The sequence below is a fragment of the Prunus avium genome, chromosome 3 (genome assembly GCF_965620075.1).
Source record: "Prunus avium chromosome 3, drPruAviu1.hap1.1, whole genome shotgun sequence".
Classification (NCBI taxonomy): Eukaryota; Viridiplantae; Streptophyta; class Magnoliopsida; order Rosales; family Rosaceae; genus Prunus; species Prunus avium.
In genome coordinates, this window is record NC_142286.1 from 33,090,904 (window position 1) to 33,117,151 (window position 26,248).

The 26,248-nt window shown below is 37.8% G+C and overlaps 6 protein-coding genes across 10 annotated transcripts; 3 read left to right on the forward strand and 3 right to left on the reverse strand.

The window, feature by feature from the left end:
• Positions 1–69: 69 nt before the first annotated feature.
• On the reverse strand, positions 70–3,996 carry LOC110749956 (WRKY transcription factor SUSIBA2). 4 transcript variants are annotated; one of them, XM_021950180.2, is made up of 5 exons: positions 3,760–3,996; positions 2,205–2,914; positions 1,969–2,119; positions 1,707–1,865; positions 70–893 (listed from the first exon to the last, which is right to left on the reverse strand). In XM_021950180.2, the coding sequence occupies exons 2-5, from the start codon at positions 2,800–2,802 to the stop codon at positions 341–343; spliced, it is 1,461 nt and encodes a 486-aa protein (XP_021805872.1). In that variant the 5' UTR covers positions 2,803–2,914; positions 3,760–3,996; the 3' UTR covers positions 70–340. The 4 variants fall into 4 exon arrangements, with proteins under 4 accessions (XP_021805872.1, XP_021805870.1, XP_021805869.1 ...); XM_021950178.2 differs by having other exon boundaries at positions 2,205–2,956; XM_021950177.2 differs by having other exon boundaries at positions 2,205–2,960.
• A 1,758-nt stretch (positions 3,997–5,754) lies between these two features.
• On the forward strand, positions 5,755–7,637 carry LOC110749955 (DGCR14-like protein). Its single transcript, XM_021950176.2, has one exon. The coding sequence runs from the start codon at positions 5,978–5,980 to the stop codon at positions 7,487–7,489; it is 1,512 nt and encodes a 503-aa protein (XP_021805868.1). The 5' UTR covers positions 5,755–5,977; the 3' UTR covers positions 7,490–7,637.
• Positions 7,638–8,940: 1,303 nt separating this feature from the next.
• LOC110749957 (putative serine/threonine-protein kinase WNK11) lies at positions 8,941–12,051 on the forward strand. 2 transcript variants are annotated; one of them, XM_021950181.2, is made up of 3 exons: positions 8,941–9,169; positions 10,197–10,714; positions 11,374–12,051. In XM_021950181.2, exons 2-3 carry the CDS (start codon positions 10,211–10,213, stop codon positions 11,764–11,766), a joined length of 897 nt encoding a protein of 298 aa, XP_021805873.1. In that variant the 5' UTR covers positions 8,941–9,169; positions 10,197–10,210; the 3' UTR covers positions 11,767–12,051. The 2 variants fall into 2 exon arrangements, with proteins under 2 accessions (XP_021805873.1, XP_088107092.1); XM_088250966.1 differs by lacking the exon at positions 8,941–9,169 and adding an exon at positions 9,850–9,966.
• A 1,511-nt stretch (positions 12,052–13,562) lies between these two features.
• On the forward strand, positions 13,563–16,081 carry LOC110749953 (Phototropic-responsive NPH3 family protein). Its single transcript, XM_021950172.2, is given in 5 exon segments — positions 13,563–13,660; positions 13,776–13,845; positions 13,945–15,090; positions 15,313–15,971; positions 15,973–16,081. Coding segments are annotated over 5 exon segments (2,052 nt in total). The 3' UTR covers positions 16,052–16,081.
• Positions 16,082–16,277: 196 nt separating this feature from the next.
• TK1A (Thymidine kinase) lies at positions 16,278–18,170 on the reverse strand. The gene is made up of 4 exons (XM_021950171.2): positions 17,813–18,170; positions 17,510–17,654; positions 16,926–17,047; positions 16,278–16,797 (listed from the first exon to the last, which is right to left on the reverse strand). The coding sequence occupies exons 1-4, from the start codon at positions 18,091–18,093 to the stop codon at positions 16,524–16,526; spliced, it is 822 nt and encodes a 273-aa protein (XP_021805863.1). The 5' UTR covers positions 18,094–18,170; the 3' UTR covers positions 16,278–16,523.
• A 4,268-nt stretch (positions 18,171–22,438) lies between these two features.
• Positions 22,439–25,677, reverse strand: LOC110749951 (receptor like protein 24-like). Its single transcript, XM_088250006.1, has one exon. It carries the CDS (start codon positions 25,600–25,602, stop codon positions 22,657–22,659), a length of 2,946 nt encoding a protein of 981 aa, XP_088106132.1. The 5' UTR covers positions 25,603–25,677; the 3' UTR covers positions 22,439–22,656.
• Between the last annotated feature and the right edge of the window lie 571 nt (positions 25,678–26,248).

The following is a 26,248-nucleotide window of genomic DNA, read 5'->3' on the forward strand; positions in this document are numbered from 1 at the left end:
TGAATCAAATACTACAAGGGTTTGTGCACAAAAACAGCTATCAGATATCAAGTGCTACTGAGTACTTGCTTAGTCTAATCTACGTCTTTGAGTTTATTCAATCCATATAAATAATTTACACAACTATTGTTAGTCTTCCGAACTGCAGTTGAACATCATTGCCATTCCACCAAATTCTACCCTCCAACCAAGAGTGCCTTCCCCCACCGGCATCCTCTCTTCCGAAAAGACAAATAGAGGAAGAAAAAATAAGATATACCCCTAGCACCAAGCAGGTCCTGATACATTAATACATTATTTAGGGTCTAGATGAATGTGGATCCAGCATTGCAGGTTAACTTTAGACAGGTTCTGCTTTTGGATTTTTTTGCTCCGGTGAATTACTTTCTGGACACAGATTGCCGTGAACGACCGTATCAATGCAGGCGTTGTTGCCTTCTGATTTAATTCCTGACTCGCCATTTTGCAATTCATTGGCCCTAGGAACAATTATATCGGGGGCATCACTTTCTTCTGTGGTACATGCTTTGCCAACCACTTGCTCATTTAATTTTCTTTCAGGACCCAGATCAGAATCAACGACCATATCACAGCCAGCAACATCACTTGATTTAGTTCTTGGCTCAACATAAAGTTGCTTGTTTGGTTTATCTTCGTGTTCTGGGCTAGTATCATGGCAGACAGCATTCCCTTCTGATGTAGTGCCAGACTCACCATTACGGGCCGTCGTAATCACATTTGATGCTGATGCATTGTGGGTCACAGTCCTTGTGGGTGGCATATCATGATCATGTTGCCCCTCATATGTGGCTATAACAACTTTTGAATCATGAGACGCCCTCTCTACATGTTTCTTAACAGGGCACCCAGGATTTGAGCATCTGTAGTAACTCCTATGCAATGCAAGTGCAGAAGCAGAGCAGAGTCAGCAAAAAATTACACCAAAGAAAATAGGACAGAAAAATTAATACCAAAGAGATTAATTTCAAATTTTCAAAACATAAACAAATCTCGTCCACATCCTTCTCCAAGATACATACCAAGGAAGACAAAACTAAATAAAACCAGAAGCAGGACATGTTTGAACAAAGCTTACAGATGCATAGTGAATCATTTACCCAGTTGCCCTATTGTCTAAGAAGTAATCGGATCTACTTCTTCCGATTTATCATCAAAGCAAGATACAAGACTACAGAAGTATATGCAAGTTAGATGGAGGAAAAGAATGCCTTATTTGGTCCAGGCAGTTACTGCATAGGAAATGGTTCCATGGAGGCACAAAAGTCTCAGAACGTGTGTTTTTTATGAATTTTTTTTATTAAGGCACTTCGACAGACGTTGGTTTGCACCATATCCTCAATTAAGTCCTTAGTCCAGATCAGAGGTGTCATAAAGCATGTAAATTACTTCCACCGGATACTATCATATTGCTGCAGTTGCAGTTTGATGCTACTAAGCAGTTGCAAACTTGCAATGATCACTACGTTTAAAATTTTCTTCCTTCCCCTTGCTTGCAAATATCAAGCAGAAATATTAGGCTCACAGGCCAAAACTCTTAATGTAAACTTAGCCTGCATAAGCAGTGAATCTATCAAAACCATGATCTATACATTATTATATTTCCAAACCAATGAGCAGGGTGGCAAAATTCAGGTACACACCTAATATAAAGAGTTAATACATGCTACCATTAAACTGATATGTACCTTGGATTTGGATTGCCTTTTACTAACTTCTGCCCATATTTGCGCCATCTGTAACCATCATTCACTATATCAGCCTCACTCATAGTCTGAACAACAACACGCGGTTCACCAGCTGGCTTATCCACCGGAATTGAGTTGCCATTATGTTTTTCCTTCTTCCTGTTTTGTTTTGTTTTGTTTTTCCAGAATGGCAGTTAAACAAAAGTTGAATAGTATATACCACTACACACGAAAATCCAAAATAGCTAATGCATGAACATACTGTCTTTTTGAGTCTGGATCACCATCTCTGGTTCTATTTGATTGAGAGAGCACTCTCTGCACACCTTCATTATCTGCAACGGTTGATAGCTGAGAGGGGTCCACTGGCTCAATCTGGTTAGATGTGTGGCCATGCACATCCGATGGTTTGCCTTCAAATACAAGGTCATCAAATAAAAATCAAACAAGATTGGGTACTGTAACCAGATCTAGATAATAACTAAGTTTCATTCTCACCTTCGACACCAGTTAACAAAAGCTCTTCTGGTCTTTCTTCGACAATGGACACGAGAAAACTAACAGCTACTGGGACGCTAACTTGAGCTTTGGGATGTTCATGCTCACCAAAGTAAACAGTATCTGTTATCTGCCCATTATGTGTGCGCTCCACTTGCCTCTTCACTGGACATTTTGGATGCGTACATCTGTAGTAACTTCTTACATATGCATTTCCCTTAACAAGTTTCTGGCCGTATTTCCTCCAGTGATAACCATCCTCTAACCCTCTCTCTCGTGCTGTAGATGGAGTGCTTCCTTCTTGACCAGATCGCAAGACAAGGGCAGAGGTTTCAGGGGTTTGTGGTGCTTTCTCAGATGTTAAAGAGGAAACACTTCCTTCTTGATTTGATTGAGATGCAGTACCAACACCATCAGGCAGCTGTAACGATTTCTCAGGTATTAGAGACTCAACATTTCCTCTATGATCTGATTGCAGGGGACAGATCCCATTATCAGGAGTTTGATGTGGAGCATGAATTTCACTATTTGAACTCTCTTTCTTCGGTACTATATCAGAAGCAATTTTATCTGTCCCAGGTTCCCCTAGAGAAATCATGTGAGCTTGATTCTTGTATCAGATACAGAAGAGCCTGCACTTCAACTCACGGTGCCATCATCACAATTGACCTCGGCCTCAAAAAGATGCACATACCACAAGTTGTTCAACTCTGATAATGTAAAGTAAGGACACGAATGGCGGTCAGGACTTCCTAGCTTCAGAACAGATCAGAACAGTCATAAGGTAATGTCCCAAGACCTAATTTTATTTGAACAAAGATCATGAACAGCACAATTGTATGGTTTTCAGGGGAAACAAAATTAATGAAAGCGGACTCTCCTATCAATGTGAATGGATGTGCATATATATGCATATTTGTGCGTGGGTGCTCGGGTGTATACATGAATATAAACTGTTTCAATTTGGTTTGAGCGTATTAATAAAGTAGTAGTAGAAGCAGTACTGGTACTTATATTTCAAAATTTGCCACTTTTTAGAAGAAAAAAAACCCTTCAAATTTGCAAAAAGAGGCATGAGACACCACCATAAACAAAATTTCAAATCTTTTGTTCCATCTATTACTCTTAGGGGGGAAAAAAGAAGAAAATTACCACTCAATAATTACCCAGAAATGTAAATTTTAGAATATACCCTCCATCACAGTCAAGGAGAAACAAAAAGTTGATGGCTTTAAAGAATTTAACTATTGAGTCAAACAATCCTACTAGTACTAGCTCAGTTCAGGAGAAGTTTTAGGTAACTAAAAGTAAAAAGATGGAAAATCCAAGGACTCGGCTACCCTATTTTTCACACTTTCTCATCACCCAAACAAAGCATATGCTAATTAAGAGCTACAACTACATCCAAAAAAAAAAAAAATTTAATGACCAAAAAAAAAAAACCAAATCACCTGAGCTCAGGTCAATTATATTTAAAAAAATAAAAAACAGTGTAAATCAAATAATTATAATAATCATCTGCAAACAATCTATTTTGGAGCTCAAAATTACAAACCCTATAAATTTCGCGATCAGGTGCTCCAATTCCACGTGAAGCCGCCGGCTTTAGATTGAATCAGAGCCGTTGCTGGGGATTGAGCTGAAGGTAAGGAGCTGGGTGCAGTGAGAGACGACGAGTCGAAGCTCTGAGGTTTTCCAAAAGTCTAATCCGTAATACGATGAAGGGAGAAAGAGGGGGAGGAGAAATTTGCTGGCTGCGATGAGGTGCAGAGAGGAATCTTTGTTCCCTGGTTGTCTGGGGCTTTGATTGGTTATAAGCCGTTGGAATCTTTAAGCACGGAAAGCATGCGGGCCATAGGCTGGTTCTCCTCGGACTTGGCCTTGGACTTTGGTTTGGACCGTGATAACGCCATTTCCGGTGTGTAAATAGAACCATGTCGCTTGGCCCATTTTAAAATCACTTTGATGCCAAATTTTATATTTTCTTTTCTAACGACGTTAATTTAATTATTACTTATTATTTTAATACAAGTCATAATTTAAATTACTTTAAAAATTAATATGATTTATGGAGGGAGAATTTTGAATTTGGTTGGAAGGTGGCGGATTCACTATCACAGCCAACGACCTAACGAGAAAGATTTTATTTGAGGATATATGAGTTAAGTCAATTGATCAAGACAGTGTGTCACATGAGTTCAATCCACCTCTCTATACATCAAAATAATTTAGATAATAATTTGAACTTGGAAGTGCTCATGTGCTTTGTGAAGAAAGCATTAACAATGTTTTTAGAGCATCTATAATGGTTGCTCAACGGTTCATTTCAGTTCAATTCAATAGTTCAATTTATTGAACTTTTTTGGCAGCTATTGAACTGAACTGCACTTTCACTTACAGTGGTGCAGTTCAATAGCTTACAAATTAAAAACTATATCTTTTTAAATAATCAAATAAAATAAAATGAATATAGTTAATTACAATAAGAATTATACAATTAAAATGGTTTCAAATATCTCTTTAAAAAAGACTAATTATATATATATATATAAACTATAAAAAATTAGTAACAAAATTTTCTTTGGTTGGTGATAATATTATATTAACACTTTTTTCTGAAGGATTGGAAGTTGAGATTAAATGAGAATACATTAAAGCACCTCTTTTTCGGGTTATTGCATAACAAAATTGAATATAAATAAGCAAAACTAAATCTGGTTAAGCATAATAATTTGAACTTGGTATATAGCACTTGGAAGTGCTCATGTGCTTCGTGAAGAAAGCATTAACAATGTCTTAGAGCATGAAGGACTCGAACTCATGATCTTTTCTCGGGGAAGCAATTGCTCCAAACCATTACACTAGTGTTTGCAGTTAACATTGTTAATTAAATACAACACGCGTCCTATTGTTTTCTTCAAGTCCTGCCAAAACAAAGACTTGACCACATAGAAATCAAAACAAAGACTTGACCACATTGAAACCAAGCAAAATTCTTAATGCAACTATAAACTCTTTTTCCTACACACTCTTTACTCACAACTCTTCCACCACAATTTTTCTTCCTCAGTCGTTCCATAGAGAGAGGCTAGTATACAAATCAGTGAAAACTTTGAAATAAAATAAAATAAAAACTTAACCACTAGTTTAAATTAAATGTAATGGAAAAATTAAAAAGTAAAGGTAATGTTGTCTATGTGTTAATAAGAAAAAGGCTATAGAGTTATTATGGTAGGGCAGTTTATTGAAATGAATTTCATTTTATAGTTCTAAAATGAACTAAACTTTACTACTGCAAGTCCAAAGCTCAATTTATTGAAATAAAATTGAAATGATCCTCACCGATGCTCTTATAAATTAGAAGCTTTTTAAAATTTGGTTGTAAAAAACGTTTATAATTGTTTTATTTTTTCGGAAAAAACGTTTTTAATTGTTAAAATACCCTTTTAGCCATTGCCTTGATTTAAAACCTCAACTATTGACTAAACATGCGGGTTAAAAATGTATTTCCATCCTCTTTCCTTGTTATTCCACGGAAATACCGTACGCCCGTCGGCGCAATTTAGGACATACACCGCCACACAGATTCGCACGCGTTTCGTCCCTTTTGACAAAATCAGCCCCCAATTTCCAATTTCCAATCCAGGCACGGAGAGGAAAGAGCAAACCCTAAACCTAAAAGGAAAGTTCGTCCTTTAATTCTCGCCAAAACCCTCAATTTCAATCTAACCTTCTCATTCTATCACAAATCGTAACCCCAATTCTCAAGAAGAATGCTTCTTACTCCGGGTCACTCTCCTCGCCACCTCTCATCCCCTTCACCGTCTGCAATTTCCGATACTTCCGTCCAAACCCCAAGAAGTTCCGCCCAAATCACTTCCAGAAACCCTAGAGGCCATCCCACAGTCCTCGACGAAGACACCTATGTCGCCGCGATCGAGAAGATCATCGAAAGGGACTTCTTTCCCGATATCTCGAAGCTTCGGGACCGCCTTGACTGGCTCGAAGCGATCAAGACCCGGGACCCGGTTCAGATCCGCGATGCCCAGTTGAAGATCATTGAGCGCCGCGGCAAGAAGGTAACTCATAATCCTGACCCTGATGGTAGAACCCCTGGTTCGACTTTTATGCGTAGTTTCACCCCTGCCGATGAATTTGATGGTAAAACCCCGAAAACTCCCGGTGTTTCAAACATGGGATTGTTTGGTGAGGTAGAGTCTAACGGGGCTGATGATGGGGTAGAGGCCTCGTTGTCGCTCGACCAGTTTTTTAGGCGGTATACGAGTGAGGACAATCAGAGTTTTTCAAATATTATGGAGAAGGTGAATAGGAAGAGGAAGGAGAGATATGAGTATTTGACAGAAGGAGAAAAGGAGGATGTTAAATCGATTGAGGATGCCAAGAGGGATAGGATTACAGATGGGTATGGGACGTCTGATCAGCCCCCGTTTACATTGGAAGGGTGCAAGTTTACGGCAAAGAATTTGCTGATGTACCATCCAGCTGATCGCGGTGAGGCCCCATTGACAACAGAGGAACGGGCAGTTAGGATGAAGTGTTTGGAGAAGGAGATTAGTCGAGCCAATACTCGATTGCATGGCAAGATGCTGGATTCTAGGCCAAAGGAGGATGGTATGGCTGAGGTTCTTTATACCACAGTTGCAGGTGCAACCCCGGTTATTATGGATAGGGATGGGGATAAGTTTAAGAAGTATGATTTGGATGATTTGAGGAAGACCCCGAATCCTTTTTATGTGGAATCTGGGAAGAAAGCGGAGAATGGTTATAGTTTTGTGCGGACACCATCACCAGCACCGGGTGTTGATGAATCTCCATTTATTACATGGGGTGAAATTGAAGGGACGCCCCTGAGGTTGGACCTGGAGGACACTCAGATTGATATTGGCGGTGGTGAAGGGCCTCATTATAGGATCCCGTGCCCGCCTGTAAGAGATGAAAAGGCTCACTCACTGTCAAGGGAAGCTGCACGCAAATTGAGGGAAAGGTCAAAAATGTTTCAGAAGCCACCATTGCCAACTCCCTCTAGAGGTGGCAGTGCCAGTCCGAGTGTGCGGACGCTATCTCCCGCTGCCCAGAAGTTTGTCAGGAATGCAATTGCCAAGTCTTCATCTTCTGTTGATGAAACTCTTCGTGCCAGTTACAGAGGTACAAGTCCTGGGTTTTCTACACCTAAAGGTGGGAGGAGTATGTCAAGGTTGGGAAGAGATGCTAGTATCATTTCAAGATCACCATCTCCAAGGGTGGACTCTAATCCTCCTTGGTAATTAGGAGCTTTCTTTGTTTAGAATCAATGCTTTGTTTGGCACTGGAGAAGCCTTATGTATTTTAACCATATATGTAAAAATTCAGTTGTTTCTCTTTATGTTGATAAGTGGAAGATTATTATAACAAGCTCCAAATATTCTAGATTTCTATGCTTGTTTTTAACAATGTCAGTTTCGATTTCGTACTTCACTACTTGTTCCATTGAAGGTCTTTTATATGAATGCAATAAATTTAGGATATAAGTTTTGTTCAAACTTCTGTCAGTATTTCAGTTTTAGATTGTGATATGTTGTATCGATTTCCTCGTGTTCCTCTTCACAAAGTTATTAAGCTCCAATCCATATGTGTGTTTGGAAAGTTACTTAAGCGCTGATGGAAAATATAATACAGAGAACTATTGCTTGTTGAGTAGCAAAAATCTGAAAGGTAACTAGCTACTGTTGTTAGTGGGGTTATGACTTGGTAGCGGATGTAGTTTCAAAATGTTGGATTAAATCTTGGTACCATTGCTGGATGATTCTTTTGGTTGATGTGGATTGTTTGTTTTGTCATTCAACGTTTTGCTGTATTTCAGTATTGCAGCAGAGTCTTATCATGCTGTCGAGGATATGAACTTTGTCTGGTCATTCTGTAGAGAGATAGATTCATAAGGTTTTGCTGGTCTTTGGGGGATGCATAATCCTCTCATCTAATATGGAGTTGGAGGACTGTATTAGAATCACTCATTGTCGTCGAAAAATCGACCTGCAAATCTTGGCTGCCTAAATCTGCCTCAACCTTTCAAACTTTTATGAACTGGTCATTAAAGTAGAGATCATTTTACTTGCATGGACTGAAGTTGGCATCTGCTATCCGTGCCTCTCGGAGTCCTTCTAAAAGGTCAGATACAGTGTTTGGAAAATCTTGGCTGGATTCTGGCACGGGTGCTACGTGAAGTTTGAGCAGTAAGGGAGGCTCTTTTAATTTGGCCACTTCTTTCATTTTACTTTTATTACTTACTCTGCCTGCTTGGCCATCATGAGAGCTCTTTGATTTGTTTTCGACTTCTTCATGGACCACCCATCGACTTTTACAGTTGGATACTTTCACAAGCTTCACATGCCAACTGATTCTTCTATGTCTGCACAATAATGCTAAAAAAATTACCAAAATGCTTAACAAATTTGAACATTATTTGCAAATTGACCAAATTGAATACTTGTTTGACAGGCCGTAATGAGATATTCCCTCTTCCAGAAAATCACATTTTGATATATATATATAAATAATTCATAAAAAATATAAAAAGAAAAACATTTACACACGTATGAAATTGTTATTGGCAGAAATGTAGTTTCTATTGAAATGTGGAAAGTATTTTTCTTCTCATAATGGAAAACAACCAAAATAATACATAAAATAAACAAAAATAAAAGAAAAAGAAAGAATAAAATCTCTAACAGCGTAACCTTCTTTATATTCTCGATACGAAACGGCTGAGAAACTTGACCGGACAAAACAGCTGAGAAAAAGCGAAGCCGAAGTCGTTATTCGATCTACGAAACGACGTCGTTAGTAGAAACTGATCCCCGCTTCACGGCAGTTATACATAGAGCCGTCCTTCACCACCATTTTCTCTCACTATCTCTCTTCGCTTCGCAGAGCTTCCCTGTTATTCGCGTTTACCAAAGAATCTCAAGGTACTCTCTCTCTCTCTTCTCTCTTTCTTGAAGTGCATGTAGTATGTATGTTATGTATGCATACATGTATGTATGTATGTATGTATGTATGTATGTATGAGAAATTAAGACCTGTAATCGTTGCTTAGCATGCATAAGAATCTATTTGATGCATTTAGCATTTGCTGTTTCTGACGATCTTTCTAAGAATTGGATTTAAATTCATCTTCAGCATGATTAGCGCTTCAATTTCAGCCTTTCTTCTCCTTCTTTCGCTCTGATTTTCTTCAATTTGCTATACAGTTCTCAAAACTCTGCGTTTCTTGGCAGTTTACATTCATACATACACATACGCACGCACACAACTACGTAGTGCTTAATTTTGTAGTAATAAGACTTCTTTTTCTCTTTTTTTTTTGTAATTTTGTTTTCTGTTTTACTGTGTGCTTGAATTGTGTTTCTTTTTGTTCTGATAGTTTATCTCCGTTTGTTTCTGAATGTATAATTGTGTATGAATGAGACTGAAATTATGTAACTGAAAACGTAGTTCTGTAATTAAAAAGAATCAAGATTCAGTTGGAGCTATCTTTCTTTACCTTAATATTGAAATTCAGTTGAGCCTTCTTTCTTCACCTTACAATTTCTAACTGTTCTTTTTTGGCTTAATTTTCTGATTACCTTTTGATGATTTTGCAGTATAGTTGTATGACTGTGTGTATCTGTGTAGAGAGTGATGGTTAAAATTCCTTCTTCAGTTTTGCTGCTGAAACTCAAGTTGTGATAATAATAATCAGAAATGAAGTTTCTCTGCGGAACACGTAGGATGGCATTTGCATTTCTTCATTCAGATATTTTCTCTCTTTTTTTTCTTATTTGTTACTCATTTGCTGGAAAATTTAGAGATAATTAGTTCTCATGCATCACAGCAGTAGGACTAGTGTTCTATTCTGTTTCTGTTTGGACCGTTAGGGTGAATTGTCTCATGATTCGAAGTCCCTTGTGAAGGGTATAGTTATTTAGAGCTTTAACTGGTTCTTTACCTCATCAGATTGATCTTTGAAGATGCCAATTGAGAACTCAAACACGTCTGATCGAGATACTGAGCCATTTGTGGAGGTTGATCCAACTGGGCGGTTTGGGCGGTATGATGATCTCCTTGGTCATGGTGCTGTGAAGAAGGTTTATAGGGCTTTTGATCAGCAGGAAGGTACAGAGGTGGCCTGGAATCAGGTCCGCTTGAGGACTTTCAGTGAAGATCCAACTCTCATGAACCGGCTTTACTCAGAGGTAAAGCTATTGAGCACATTGAAGAACAAGTATATCATTGTTTGTTACAATGTTTGGAAGGATGAGGCGCACAACACTTTGAATTTCATCACTGAGGTGTGTACATCTGGAAACCTAAGGCAATACAGGAAGAAGCATCGCCATGTGTCTATTAGGGCTTTGAAGAAGTGGTCAAGACAGGTGCTTGAGGGATTGGAATACCTCCATACACATGAGCCATGCATCATTCACAGAGATCTCAATTGCAGCAACATCTTCATCAATGGGAACACTGGCCAGGTAATTATAACTCGTAAGTTGTATCAACTTGTTTCTCCTGATTTCTGTGAGCATAAATTGGGTCGCTCTCTTTTTCGTCATTATGAATTTTATAATCTGTTTGGACTAATGAAAGCTATTCCCAAATCAGAGTTAATATATATAGCTAACAATGGCAATTTATTTTTACAGTCATGCAATCCAAATCTTTGATAGTGTTTTCATGTAAACTTGAAGAACACGAAGTGATAAAGTTAGATGAGGGTTTTGGGGTAATTATTTAGACCTATTTTGTTCAGATGGAAAATGAATCTGAGTAGTGCATGCCAGTAAGATGAGGTTGGATTTCTCTATGTTTCCACTAAACAGACTTTTCCATCCTATTCTTGTAATGGTGCAGCATTTCTATATTTACATTCTACTCTGCATCACCATATAGTCCTTAGTGATTTGGGGTACATCTATTTTTCTGAACCCCAAAAGAGCCTTGCATGTTTTGATTGAAGAGTTGAAAATCTAGTGTGAACTACAAAATTTAGAATTTATATCCCCACTTCATGTATAATTTCCTAATATTATAGGAATGCAAATCCAATATCCTAATTCATGTCTATCCTTTTTTCATGAACCTTTTCATAAGTTTCTGGCCCTGCCTGAACCATTATGGATTTGATTTATAGGTGAAAATTGGTGATCTGGGATTTGCAGCAATAGTTGGTAAGAACCATTCAGCACATTCGATTATAGGGACACCTGAGTATATGGCACCTGAGCTATACGAGGAGGACTACACAGAGATGGTGGACATATACTCCTTTGGGATGTGCTTGCTGGAGATGGTGACAATGGAGATACCATACAGTGAATGTGATTCTGTTGTCAAGATATACAAGAAGGTCACAGCCGGTATTAAGCCTGAAGGCTTGAACAAGGTGACTGATCCAGAGGTGAGGGCGTTCATTGAGAAATCCATAGCCCAACCGAGGGCAAGACCTACTGCCTCTGATCTTCTCAAGGACCCTTTCTTGTCTGAATCCAAATCCAATATTGAAGAGATTGAACTAATCCTCTGATGGCTTTTCGACATTAATGATCTTTTCAAGACCTCATTTGATGATGATCTAGGGGTTTGGCTCTCATTTCTGAACCATCACAACTGATCCGTGGTGTTTCTGTTCAAGTATATACCTATAGACTCTCTCTCTCTCTCTCTCTCTCTCTCTCTCTCTCTCTGTAATGTAGATTTTAGTAATGGAGATATTGGTAATGCTGTGTAGTTGAATTTGTATTAAAAACAAAAATATTATGAGAATATTATGAAAAATTCAATGAGACTGCTTTAGCAATAGTTCTCTCTCTCTCATATTGGTAAAATAAAATCAGTGGAGTGTGCGCGTACCTTACTTCCCGTAGTTATTTACACTAACACCCCTTGAGATTTTCGGAGTTTTCACATAGAATTTGCATCTCATGAAAATAAAAACATAAAAGCTTCTCATTGAGAATAATATTACAGCGATCCCTTGACGGATAAAAAAACCATTATATTTATCTGCAGCTTTTAAGGGAATGTATTGCTTGAGCTAAAAGGATCATAGCTTAGCTGGTACTTCAGTTCAGTCCATTACAATTTGCTGTCTTCCTCTATGCTATAAGATATTTGTTTAGACGACAATTGTATACACGCAATTGTAATCAGGACCGCACACTCAAACATGATTTTACCTATTGAACGGTCAGATTGACTGTCTAACACGTTATGTATTTAGTATTATATACACACACAGATATACTATATATAATATAATGAAGTATAAAGTTGCATGGAAATACAAAGTAAAAGTAATTTTGGGGATTGGGGGTTGTTGGGAGAAAGCAAGCAAAGACCCCTTCATCCCGAGCACCAGAATATTGACAACAATCAGGAGCCGTGCCGTCTTGGGTGTTTGTTATGCTACATAAAATGTAAACACGAAGCTTCGCCCGCACTTCATCTTCTCCCTTTATCATATTTTAATCATTTCCTCTAAACTAGTTTACCAATTTACATTGCCTCATTCTTCCCTTTTCAATTTCCCAACACATCCTTTGCAAATCTCCATGACTTTTCATCTCACCTCTTCTAACTTGAGTTTTCATGGGTACATGGCCTTCCTCATATTTGTGGGGTCTTTTTTTTCTTTTACCTTTCTGATCAACAACTGTCGTATGTGAGATTTGAACTCACAATTGGGAGAAACTAAACCAATATATTGAGAAAATGAATGAACTGATCTAATTAATGGGTACCAAAGGAAAGTCCAATCGGACGGTTAGGATTTGCATTCAATTTGATGGGGTTCTAGTTTGGGTCACATACATGCATAGACAGAAAACTTGTTGTGCAAGCCTATGACATGGAAAGGAGTGGAGAATTACCATATTCTAGTGACTGGTAGCACCAAGAATTCAACTGCTCAGCACTCGAGAACGTTTTTGAAGCCTTAAAATTTGGACATTGAGAGGGTTTCACTCGTGTGCATTTGACTTTGACTAGAAAAAAAAAAATTAAGCTGCACGAATGTGTGTGTTACACAATGTCTTGATTAAAATTTTAAAAACCACCTCTTTTAATTCAATCATTCTTCTATTTGATTCCACTGGTTTGCCAATTCTAGAAGCCTTGTGTGTATAGTTGTATACTATACTCTATTTTAATTTTCTTTGAATATTGAGACAACTTCCGAGCATTTTATGGCAATTGGGCAGGCAAAAAAGGATTATGTTATAAAGCACATGTCCATGCTTAGAGAAAAATCGACTGCCATTGCTTTCTCAAAGTTTCACTTTCAGTAAATCTCAGTCTGAGAGAGTCTTATGAGCTCTGCCAATGGAAGCTGCAAGCCCATTAAAAGGTAGTTCTGTTTCATCAAGTCCTTTCTCTTCACCAAACGTTGGAGCCTTGCTCAAGATTAAGATTTTGTCATGGTAAGTAAGATTGTTGGCTCATGGCTCTGTCATTTCATTTACATTTGTTAGCAACTTGCAGCATTGACTTTAAGCTCTCTTGTTTGAGTTTCTGAGTTTTGAATCTTTGTCTCAGGACCCAAGAGACCGGTTTGCCTGTTTCCGTTAGCGTTAGAGTTCGTGGGAAGATCTTCAACCTCCACAAGGTCAGAGATTGAATCTTACAACCCTTTTTTGATATAAAGAAAGTAACTGTCCAATGTTGGCCTAATGTTTACACTTACTGATTTTTTCTTCTTCTTCAGTTTCCACTATTTTCAAAGAGTGGGTATTTCAAGAAAAGATTGAATGAATCAACTGAGCTTGAGCTGCCACCAGACTTCCCTGGAGGGCCAGAGACATTTGAGATGATTGCATTGTTCATCTATGGCTCCTCCACATTGATTGATCCATTCAATGTTGTAGCCCTGAGATGTGCAGCAGAGTTTCTTGAGATGACAGAAGATTACTGCTCTGGCAACCTCTGCGAGCGCTTTGATCTCTACTTAAACCAAGTGGTCATGCAGAGTTGGGATGACACTCTAATAGTACTCCAAAAGTGCCAAACTTTGCTTCCATGGTCTGAAGATTTGCTCATCGTCAGCCGCTGCATCGAGTGCCTTGCCTTCATGGCTTGCATGGAGATCCTTGATCCAGAGAGAAGACGTGACACCCCAGTGCTCACATTAGAGGCATTGAGCACCCGAAATTGGAGCTGTGAGATAGGGAGGGAGATTATGAGTCAGGACCTTTGGATCAAGGATCTGATTGCTCTACCATTTGGATTCTTTAAAAGGATTATAGGGTCCTTAAGAAGACAAGGTATGAAAGAAAAATATTTAAGCCCCATCATTGTTTTCTATGCTAACAAATGGGTGCTTTCAAAGAAGACCCTCCAATTTTGGGAGAACTCTGGTCAGAAAACTGGGGATGATCACAAAGTTTCAGTCATCCTACAAGGTGTTCTTGATTTGCTCCCCATGGGGGAGAAATCTAGTCGATCAATTCCAGTCGGGTTTTACTTTGCAATCCTTTCTAGATCCCTTGAATTAGGTTTGAGAATCGATAGCAGGGCAAAGTTGCAAGAGCAGATTGTATTTATATTGCACCTTGCCCAACTAGAAGACTTTCTCTTTCCAAAAAGTGGAACTGAGTCAATTTCTTCTAGCATGGAGCTGGCTACAATGGAGAGCATAATTTCAACATATGTATCATCTAACATGGAGTCAGACCATAGTCTTTCAGCAGGCCATTCAATTATTGTTGCAGAATTGTGGGATGCATATCTTTCCTACATAGCTCCTGATCCAAATATGGAGCCTAAAAGATTCATGGAACTCATCGAAAGAGTGCCGATATCCTACAGACACAGTCATGACAAACTCTACAGAGCAACGAACACCTTCCTACAGGTAAGTACTTTATGATCAACTCTATACTCTGCCAAAAATGTGGTTTTATAGCATCCACTTAATTACTAACAGAAGAAGAAAAAAAAAGGATAAAAAAACATGATATGTTAATATGTAATAAAAAGACATTTTCAACTCAAACAATCTAACATGAATTAAAACCCAAACAAATTGGTCAGCAGAGATGTCAGTTCTCATACCAGCATATGTTATGTTCTTCAGGCAAACCCAAATATATCCCAAGAAGAGAAGTGGGCAGTCTGCAAGTACCTCAACTGCCAGAAACTATCACAAGAGGCATGCATTGAGGCTGTGCAAAATGAATTGATGCCGCTACGTTTAATAGTTCAGGCACTTTTTGTCCAGCAAATCAGCACTCACCAAGCTTTCAAAGAATGCTCAGATTCATTCAGATATGTACACTGTGGAGAGTTTTCTGGGAGCCTCTCAAGCTCCAGATGCCCAAACTCCAAAAGCCAGAATCTAGGAGATAGTCCATATGTAGATGGAGCAGAGCAAGGCAGCAGACCCTTGAGCTTCTTACTGCAAAAGGACAATGTAAATCAGAGACCTGAGTTATCAAGGAAGGAATATGAATCAACAAGCTTCAGAATTCAGAACCTTGAACAAGAGCTCATGTCCTTGAAGCGAAGCCTTCAATGGCAGAGCATTGCAAAGAAAAAAGAGGCAATTTCAACCACAGCATATAGCATGAAATCGTATGGTAAGGAAAGTAGATCAATGAGCAAAAAGAGTAACCCTCTTGGACAAGTGACAAGTTGCATTGGTTCTGTGAACTTCGCCTCACAAAGAAAATATGCCAGTCGATTATTGAAGATCTTCCGCCGGATTTCCTTGTTTGGAAGTAGAAAACCAAAGAGGGGGTGGCCCCAGCCCATGGCCCATGCCAATGCAGCAGAACACTCATCAGCAAAAGAAGTATGAAAATCAGAACCAGTAATGATCATATACAAGGCGAGAATAATTGCTCATTGTGAAATTTTCCTGGAAAAAAGTGGTTTGCTCATTCACATACAACCAGGGCATCAATATATGAATAGTTTAATGCTTTTGTGCATTCTTGCAGCCATGAGCACATAGAATTACATGTTCATATATTCAACAAGTAGCAAATGCAAAATTCAAGGAGGCTAACAAATTGATCCCACAAGAAAGAGAATTTGGAATTTGTAAGAAATAACACGATTTCTTGTTAAAATTTTGATTGATAAGTACACCTACAGAAGCGGTTTTGTAAAGCAAACTTCAGTCTATTAACATAATGAAAGGATATGCAACAAAGTACACTCCAAGTTAGGTCCAAATCGCCCATGCTTAGATTACAAAAGCAGGCAATAAGCTGAATCATTGCCTGATTACAATACATAGCAAACCCAAAGACATAATAGGCTGTGAAAGATATACTATTGTTACTAAACAACTGCAGCTACTTCAGGAAAGGTGTCACTCTTAAATTTATGAGACTCCACAACAGTTCTTGCAGCTTTCACGAGAACTTGTCCATTGACATAGTGTTGGCGACAGACAGGCATGTAGACATCAGCTCCGGCAATCAGTTCGGTTCGTGTCTCTTCTGTCTTCCTCAGGGTAAAGAAAGCTCGTTTGCCACACAGTTCACATCGAGCAGTCAACTTGGTCACAGTGTCAGCCAGAGGTATTATTTCAAGCACAGAGCCAAAGCTCCTCCTGCGAATAATAATCATACATTCATCAATGAGAGAGCAACAAAAACCAACTACAGCAGCTAATAACACAAGCATAACTGCAGGGCAAGAAGAACCCTAAAAAAATTAGAAAGTTTATTTGAAAGGCACCTCAAGTAATCACCATCCAGGCCTGCAACAATAATAGTTTTTCCATCATGATCAGCAGCCATGCAGCAGAAATCATATAGATCCTCGAAAAACTGAGCCTCATCAATACCGATGACATCAAGCTGCCAACATATCCCAACAAGGAGAAGGGAATTAGAATACATCATATGTATCAAATCACAGACACTAACCATGACCTTAGGTCATTGGCCTATTCTAACCATCACAACAAATTCCAACTCTTTCATTTCAATAAGTCATTCTATGTTAATTAAATAATTCCTTTAATTTAAGTCAACCCACTTCTCATGATTTGCCATATCTTACAGAGCAACCATCAAAACCCAGATAGGTTTAGCATATCACATGTTTTACAGATCATCAAATTGTACATAACTAACACAACTGTACCTCCTCATAACAGATCATCAAATTGTTTTAGCATATCACAACATATTTTACAGAAATCAAGGTCAAAATCAAATAGATAAACGTCACTCGGTAATATATAATTAGAAAAAATTTTAAAAAAAAGTTTGATAAAAGCCCAACAAAGGTTATACATTTCCCAGCTCCAAAATTACCTTCTCATAAGCCTCTCCTCCAAAATTTTGCCTAAAGGACGACAGATCGGACAGAGCCCAGCACGGAAACTTTGCCCCATCATGCGTCACAACCGAATCGATAGCATATCTCGTATCCTTACTGGATTTTATCATTGCCACATTTCTACACATAATATACAAACAACAAACTATAAATTTCTCATCTTTATCAAAATTAAATGAAAATTCAGAATCAATCCACCTGCCCTGGACCAAAGCTTCAATCTTTATTCAATATCCCACAAATTCACCTTGGGTTAGACATAAAAATTCGATATTTACCTGCCGTTGTTGCCCTCGGACTTGATCCGACGAAGGAGGGCGGTGGTTTTGCCGGCGAACATGGGGCCCATGATAACATGTACCTCACCGGAGGTGCGGCTGGAAGGGACAGAGGCAGCAGAATCGCTGGTCAAGGGAATTGAGGGCTTGAAAGAAGCCATGGATTTAGGGTTACAGAAAGAGAAGGGATTTAAAATTTTGGGAGGGAAGAAGAGAGGTGGGAAGGAAAGTGCTCTCATGATCAGAATAAATAGTGAGAGGAGAGAAAGATGGAGAGACATGGATTTGAGTTTGAAAGATTTGGAGGGAAATCACAAACTTTTGGTTTTGGAGGTAAACTCTGATTTAGTGGGAGAAAAAAATTAAATTTGTGATTTTTCAGACCAAGGAAAATGAGAAATTATGATTATTGACCCCAAAGAATAAAAAATGGGCCGAAATCAAATTATTGATTACTTGATCTGAGGCAGAAATTTAAATAACCAAAATTTTTTGCATTGTAGTGTTCGACACGCTTGGTACCAGAAGAAAAAAAATATTGTGTTTAACACGCTTCTTAAATTTTAAAATTCCTATTTTACCCCCATTCACCTATTTCAAATTAAATTTGAATTAAAAATTCCCTCTCATTCCTCTCGTGTCGTTTTCTTGTAAAAAACCATCTCTCACTCTCTCTCTCTCCTCTCTCTCTTCGTTTCCATGCTTTTAACTTCTTTGCAATTTTTCAATTTACTCTTGTTCTCAAGATATCAACCATTCTTATTCTCTCTCTTCGTCTCCTTGTGTTTTTGGGTATTGGAATCATTCAAATTGGAAATCAACTTTTCACTATGTGATCATTCAATCTTCACACTTGAATTATCATCTAAGTATGGAGATTGACATTTCACAAATTTTTACACAATGTAATAGAATACAAACTTTAACAAAATAACAGTTTACTAACTTTACTTTTCAATCCGGCCCTTCATAATTTTGCCAAGACAACATATACTTTATCAATGATTCGTTTTCCTCAATCGCATTATCGAAATATTAACTATTACTATTTTCATCTTTCACTTTCTAGTGTCTTCGATAGAATCAAAAGTTTCCATGAAGCTAGCGAGACCGAAGCTATCTCCACTATGTCGCATATTCAATCCCCACACTTGGATCCAACTATAAAGTTCATTAAGATATGTAAATTCACAAACTTTATACGCAACGTACTATAATGTGATTTTTGACAAAACAATAGTTTACTTTCTAATCCGTCCTTTGATAGTTTTTTAGAGACAACGTATATTTTTATTTTAGAAAATTAGTTAAATACCCATTCCTAGACATAATTCTATAAAGAAATCCTATACCATTCAATGTATATAAACACACCCAAAAAATACCCAAAACTAACAGCTGTTACATTTTTTTAGTTTAATTAGTTAAATGAAATACTTTTATTACCCATTTAGTATTAAATTGGTTTTTTTGAAAAATTCTGGGCACTCTCTCTCTCGTCTCTCTCCCTTCACGAAAACCAGGCCAGTGATCTTGGTGCTCCAGCCAGGGCCGACGATCAAGCCTAGGCTAAAGCCCAGCCACATCAGCCACTTACGATGCCGCTGCAAGCTCGGAAAGGTTTGTGGATTTCAAGTTTTCCGACGTCGTTTCCAGTGACTCCGGCAGTTGTTTCAATCGATCGAGGTATGAAACTTCATCTAATTTTTGTGCTCTAGCTGTTTATGTATGTGGTTAGGATAGATTTTGGAGTTTTGGAAATTAATCATTACACCCTAGTTTGACCGACAGCTTTGGCAGTGTTCTGGATTGCTTCGGCCACTTTTTGGCCGGGGTCCAAGACCAAAAATTACTCCCCTTGTTAGTCTGAATATATTGGTATAGGTATTGCAGGGAGTTTTGGGAATCTTTAGCGATAGGTTACCATTTGACTTTGACGGTATGCTTGGTATGTTCGTTTCAGACTCTATCCGGGGTTGTTGGAATGCTAGTAGCATCTGTTTTCTGTAATAATGTTAATATGAGAACTTCAAGTGAGACAATCTGAGAGGAAGCAAATTTAACAGTAGTTGTTGGCCTGTGCAATTGAGGTGTAAAGTAAAACTTTTTTCTTAAATGCTTTTAGGCTTAAGAATATCATAGGGAGATAGAGAGAGCGATGGCTTGTACAGAAAATTGGACCACTTTCTGAGCAATTTTATTATCTGCTCAAGATTCTTTGCAGTTGGTAACAATTGTTTTCTCTTTCTCACTCTCCAATCTTCTTCTTTTTTTTCATAATCTATAGACCAACTCTCTGAAGCAGAGGAGGCAAGGTTAAAATCTTAGCATCTGTTTTACAGAAGAGAGTATTTGCATGCATGCATCAGAAGAACCCAAAAAAGCCCAACAAGAAGAAAAAAAGCATGAGTAATTTCAGATAGATTATCTGATGTGGTAGAAAATTGGAGTATTGATTGAATGGTTTCTGTTCTAATAATGGAATGCAAAATTCCCTTTTCAACTTTTGTCTATCGCTCACTGTGCTCGGTTTTCTAGCCAGCAATCTCCATTTGCTTTTGTGTCACATCAAATTTACTAATCTTAATTAGTTACCATATCCATGGAAACTGCAAAGGGGTTTGCTCAGTATAAAGTTTGTTGCCATTAGTTAGCAAGGAAGAAGACATTTAATATTTTTTTACCAGTGGCAAAAAGTGAAAAGAAAATCAGACCATTGGCTCCTGCAGCTCATAGTGTTTGTTTCTGTCATGGCAGTTTTCGCAGCAACTTGTTGCCAAACCAGTTGACCTGCAACACTTGTTCTTTCAATTTCAGTTGTATTTCAAGGTTGCCGATTTACGAACATGGGGTTTTTGCTCTGGTTTCCTAGGTTTGTTCTAAAGGGTTGTGTTTTCCATTATGTTTTCAAGGTTGTTGGTTTATGAACATGGGGTTTTTGCAGTTGTACATTTTTATCGTACCTATTATGCAAATGAAATGTAATTGTTAGCTTCCAGTAAGTGGTATGAATAGTTGTTATACTGTTCATACCCTGCAATTGAGTTGATTTCTATGACATAGTATTAACAGTGTACTTCTATGACATAGTATTTACAGATTTTTAGTAACAAAGCATGCTCTATATTTTGCTCATATAGCTGTGCACTTGAAGTTTATGATATGCATAATGTGATTTTCACTAGGAAGATAGTTCTATGACATAGTATTAACAGTGTACATTTTTTTTTTCTTGTAGAGGGCCTTTGCGATTGCTTCTGGTGAAACTATGGACAATTGGAGATGGTTTTTGCAAAGGATATCGGATGTATTGCTGGGCTTTTTTTGAGTTTTTTTGTATGAAATGGTATTAACAATGTTTTTCTATAAAATGATATTAACAATGTATTTCTATGACATGGTATTAACAATATACTTCTATGACATGGTATTAACAATGTACTTCGGGGTTGCTGGGCTTATTTTGGGTTTTTTTTGAGTTTTTTTTGTATGAAATGGTATTAACAATGTTTTTCTATTAAATGATATTAACAATGTATTTCTATGACATGATATTAACAATATACTTCTATGGCATGGTATTAACAATGTACTTCGGGGTTGCTGGGCTTATTTTGGGTTTTTTTGAGTTTTTTGTATTGGGCTTGTTTTAAATTAATCAATGGCAGAGATGTAATTTATAGGAACTTCAACACTCATTTTGTAGATAGTAAATAGTTTTTGGGTATGTTTCTAAAGTCTATTTCATATAGGGTTTTTTTTTTATAATTTCAAGTCCTATTTTGGGTATATTATTAAAGCTCCCTTTTTATTTTACTACATTTGTGCACTTAGTTATTTATAAGCATCACCAAGAGCAACACATTAGTGTTTTAACTTCGTGGAAAGAAACAAAAGCCACAAAATTTATCGACAAGTGAGTTTCTTTAACTAAGAGAATCTTATTTTTCCGCATATACTTTATCAATTAAGTCATGTGTGGATAATATATGCACTAGGAAAGGTAGTACATAATGTTTTAACTTCGTGACAAGAAGTAAAAACAAGACTTGTGTGTAGGAATTAAATAAAAAATAAATTATTCGATTTATGAAGAAAGAAATTGAAGTGGTCCCTAATTATATTTTCACAAGTGAATAGGAATTATCTTAATTTATATATTTGATCAGAAATGCAACAGGAAAGAAAAAAAGTATCATTGGATTTTCTCATAAAAGAAAACTTGGTGCGTATGCTGAATGTAAAGTCATTGTTTCCAACACGTAACCTAATAATATATTATATCTTGTCTTTCACCTCCCTAATCTTGCTTTAAATATTATTCTTTGCACAAAGCCTTCATTAATAATTGGGCATTTGGGAACTTTGTCGTGAATTTGTCATGTGCATAAAACTAATGAATATTTTTTATAGTAAATTTGGCTTACATTTACACCATACAAGAATTCAAAACAACAACAGCAGCAGCTTAATGAACCTCAAGAGAGTTGGCAAATTAATTTCTAGAGATTGGGAAGTCTGCAAAGTAAGCATTAAGCATCCAAATATTGGGTACTTAATTAAGAACATCAATACAGGAAATCAAAGAAACTAAGCAAACAGGAAACAGAAAATGTAGTTCGTAGCTAGTCGAAAACGTACACTACTTTTTTGTACTCGTACAGAAACATATTACAAACATTGTTGTACAAATTAATACAAGCAACTTACAGCACCACAAATTAATACAAGCAAATTACACCACCACCCTTATTGTAATAAAACAGAATGCACCAGACCCCATACAAGAATTCAAAACAACAACAGCAGCAGCTGCAAGATGAACATGGATTTTAAATAAGTACTTAGTTTCTGTGTCCTCTCCTCCCCCGTGTGCCTCTTGGCTGCCTCTTCCTGCTAAATTTCTCTGAAAACCATTCATGATTCTTGCTTGTCCAAAAGTTCCCAGCAACCACTCCAACTATTAGACCACTAACAACTCCTGGCAGAACCACATACCAATCTAGTGCAATTTGAAACCCGGAATCTTCATCTTCTTCAAAGACTGATGGTGGTGATATAGAGCTATCACATTTCTTTGACAAAGGCTTTCCACACAGACCTGAGTTTCCTTGGTATGAATCTTCTAGGAATGTACCAAATTGTTGGCCAAGTGGTATAGGACCCCAAAGATGGTTATCAGATACATTGAAATATGCAAGGAAAGTGAGTTGTGCCAAATTACTGGGGATCCTTCCTGAGAGCTGGTTTCGGGAGAGATCCAACGATTCAAGAGCCGTCAAGTTCCATAAAGATGACAGGATGAGACCAGTGAGAGCGTTGTTGGAAAGGCTAAGGAAACGAAGGCCTCTTAGATTCCCAATGACACCTGCTGGAATCTCTCCTTCAAAGCTATTACTTGAGAAGTCTATCAATCTTAGAAGATAAGGTGTTTTCGTATACTTCAACTCAACACCCTTTGCAAAAGTCCTGATCGAGTATGGATATAAATAGACACGTGTAGGTGTGCTTAAAAAGCTCGAAACGACTTCAAAATAAGTTTCCTCGTTCGCATCAACAAATTTCATGGAATTCCAGTTCTCTAAGTAGTCAGAGGGCAACATACCTGAAAAACCGTTGTTAGATAAATCAATGATGCACAACTTTGGGAAGTCATGGTTTGTTGCAGACTTCCCAATCATGCCATGAAATCGATTGGACCTCAAAACGAGAGCCCTTAATGCTGGAAGTGCTCCTAACCAAGATGGGAAGATGTCGCTTATCTGATTGTTTTGGAGGTTAATAAACTCTAATTGAGTGCAATTGGCCATTGATCTTGGTATCTTCCCCTGTAACTGATTGTAACTTAAATCAACCATTTTCAAACTATTTTCATTTGGACACATTTGAGGAATACTGCCATGAAAAGAATTGTGCGTCAGCATCAATATTTCAAGAGCACTGGAGTTCCCCAAACATTGTGGAAGCATGCCACTCATGCTGTTGTTGGACAAATCAAGAGTCTGCAAATGATTCAAGTTGCAGAACGATGGCGAAATTTCTCCACTATAATGATTGCTGCCGACCACATAGTTTTTGATTGATTGTGGTGGAATTGGCAGTGATCCTTGTAACTTGTTGGTCCGGAGATCTAAATCATGTAGATTCTGCCATGGAAGATTGATTGGATTTTGGTCAAATCCCGTTAAGAAGTTGGAAGAGAGCTCGAGAGTCAACAAAGTTTCTCTAGTTGCATTCCACACCCATTTTGGTATTCGCCCTTGAATGTTGTTGTCGCTAAGTTGTAAGTAGCGCAATTTGGATTGATATTTTAAAAGTTCTGGAAACTCTGTTAAGTTGCATGACCTCAAATCTAGAAGTTCAAGCTGTGGAACAGTAGCACTCAAATTGGTTATGATCTGTGGAGATAACATGTTGTATGATAATCGAAGTAGCTTTAAATTTTTGAGCTGGGAAAACTGATCAAACTCAACTTGTCCACTCAAGCTATTAGAGGAAAGGTCAAGAACTTCAAGATTTTTGAGCTGGAAGAGTGACCTAGGAATTGCTCCTTGCAAATTGTTACCCCAGAGGTATAGAGTAGTTAACTGGGTCAAATTCATAAGCCAAGATGGGATTTGACCAGTTATTTCGTTAACACTCAAGTGTAGAATTGAAAGTTGCGTGAGGTTAGCCACAAAACTTGGGAATTTTCCCCTGAATTTGGTGGCCGCAAGGTTCAAACGGTGGAGGTTGGTTAAACTTGCTATCCAAGACAAGGAATATTCAGAAACTAATTGGCCTGTGGAATTATTATTTGGAACGTCAAAAAATCTAGTCATGTAAAGGGAGTTGAGCTGGGTAAGGTTTCCAAGTGAAGAAGGAACAAGGGGGTAAAAATGACAGTTATTGATGTCCAACAAATTTAAGGAATGAAGGTTTCCCATAGAAACAGGCAGCATGCCAGAGAAATTTGTGCCCCCAACATTCAATTTCTTGAAGGCATTGCTCCTGTTAAAGTTAGGGAAATAACCGGTAAGGTTTGAGTTAGAGGACACATCGAGAACCTCTAAGTTTGGTAGGTGGAAAATGCCAACTGGGAATTCCCCATTCAACCCACAATAGCGAAGTTGGAGAGATGTGAGAGAAGATGCATTGACCAAGATATCAGGCACAGTGGAGTACATCTTTACATAATTAAGATGAAGTTGTTTTATGGCGGTCAAGTTCTGAACCAGGCTTCTCATGTTGGCCATGGTCAGTTTCCAACCATTGAAAGACAGATCAAGGGTAGACAGCTTCGATAGCTTTGAAATTTCTGATGGAATTTGGCCAGAGAAAAAGGAATTTGAAAGGTTGAGATATGTTAGACTCGAAAGATCATCACCGAACCTTGATGGTATATGAGAGAAATTGAAGTGATTATCTGAGAGGTCAAGCCTCTGCAAGTGAACAAGGCGGAAGAGAGTGTTGCTGGAATTGATAGAACCGTAGAGACAGCTGCTACGGAGATCAAGGCCGACAACATGGCCAAAGTCTTCATCACACTCAACACCATCCCATGAACAACAATTACTCCGATTCCCATCTCCTTCTCGCTTCCAAAATGAAACCTTCGGATAAGCAAGAGGATCTGCAGAAACAGACTTCTTAATTGCAAAGCTTTCCTTGAACTGCAGCAAGGCTGAGCACTCATCAACCTGCCCAAGTGCATGAGTCTGCACAAATAAAAAACATTGAGTAGCAATGAGTGACAGAAAAATAAAACAACGTAGAGAAATGAACTTCGACCGCCACGATTCCATTCCCATTGCAATTTTGTTTTCTAATTATGTATGCTGAATTATGGCTCTCACACAATTAAGGGTGGAGAAATTATAAGCTCCTTTTATAGACACACAACTCATGACAAACGTAGTTGTAACTAGAGAAAGTAAAAAAAAAGTGAAAAAAAAAAGAATAAAAAAAAAAGTAAGGGAATCAAAGAGAATAAGCCAGGAAGGTGAAGAGAAGTTTATCGTCTTCAAAGTCTTCCAAAGCTAACCACTCAAAGTCTTTAAAGTCTTCTAAAGCTAACCATTCAAAGTATTTAAAGTCTTAAAGCTGGTTCTAACTTCTACCAGAAAAATATGTCTTATTAATTTCTTTGGCGCTTTCAACAACTAATCTTCTGTTGTGTGGTTTTTTCATTTGTTTTGTTCTTTGGTATTTTTGCTTCCTGTTCTTGTTTTTAGTTCTTTGGTACGTTGTGTCTCTCCTGTCTACTAAACGAACCCTAAAATTAATTGAGTACACCCAATGATCTAAGTACACCCTAATATTTTAATCAAAATGTAAAATTAACTAAGTACACCCTATTTAACTACCAAAAATACCCCTACACCCTAATACACTCTATCACACAATACCCTAATGCCAATCCTAAGTAGTTAATTATGAGTAGTTAATTCAACAAAT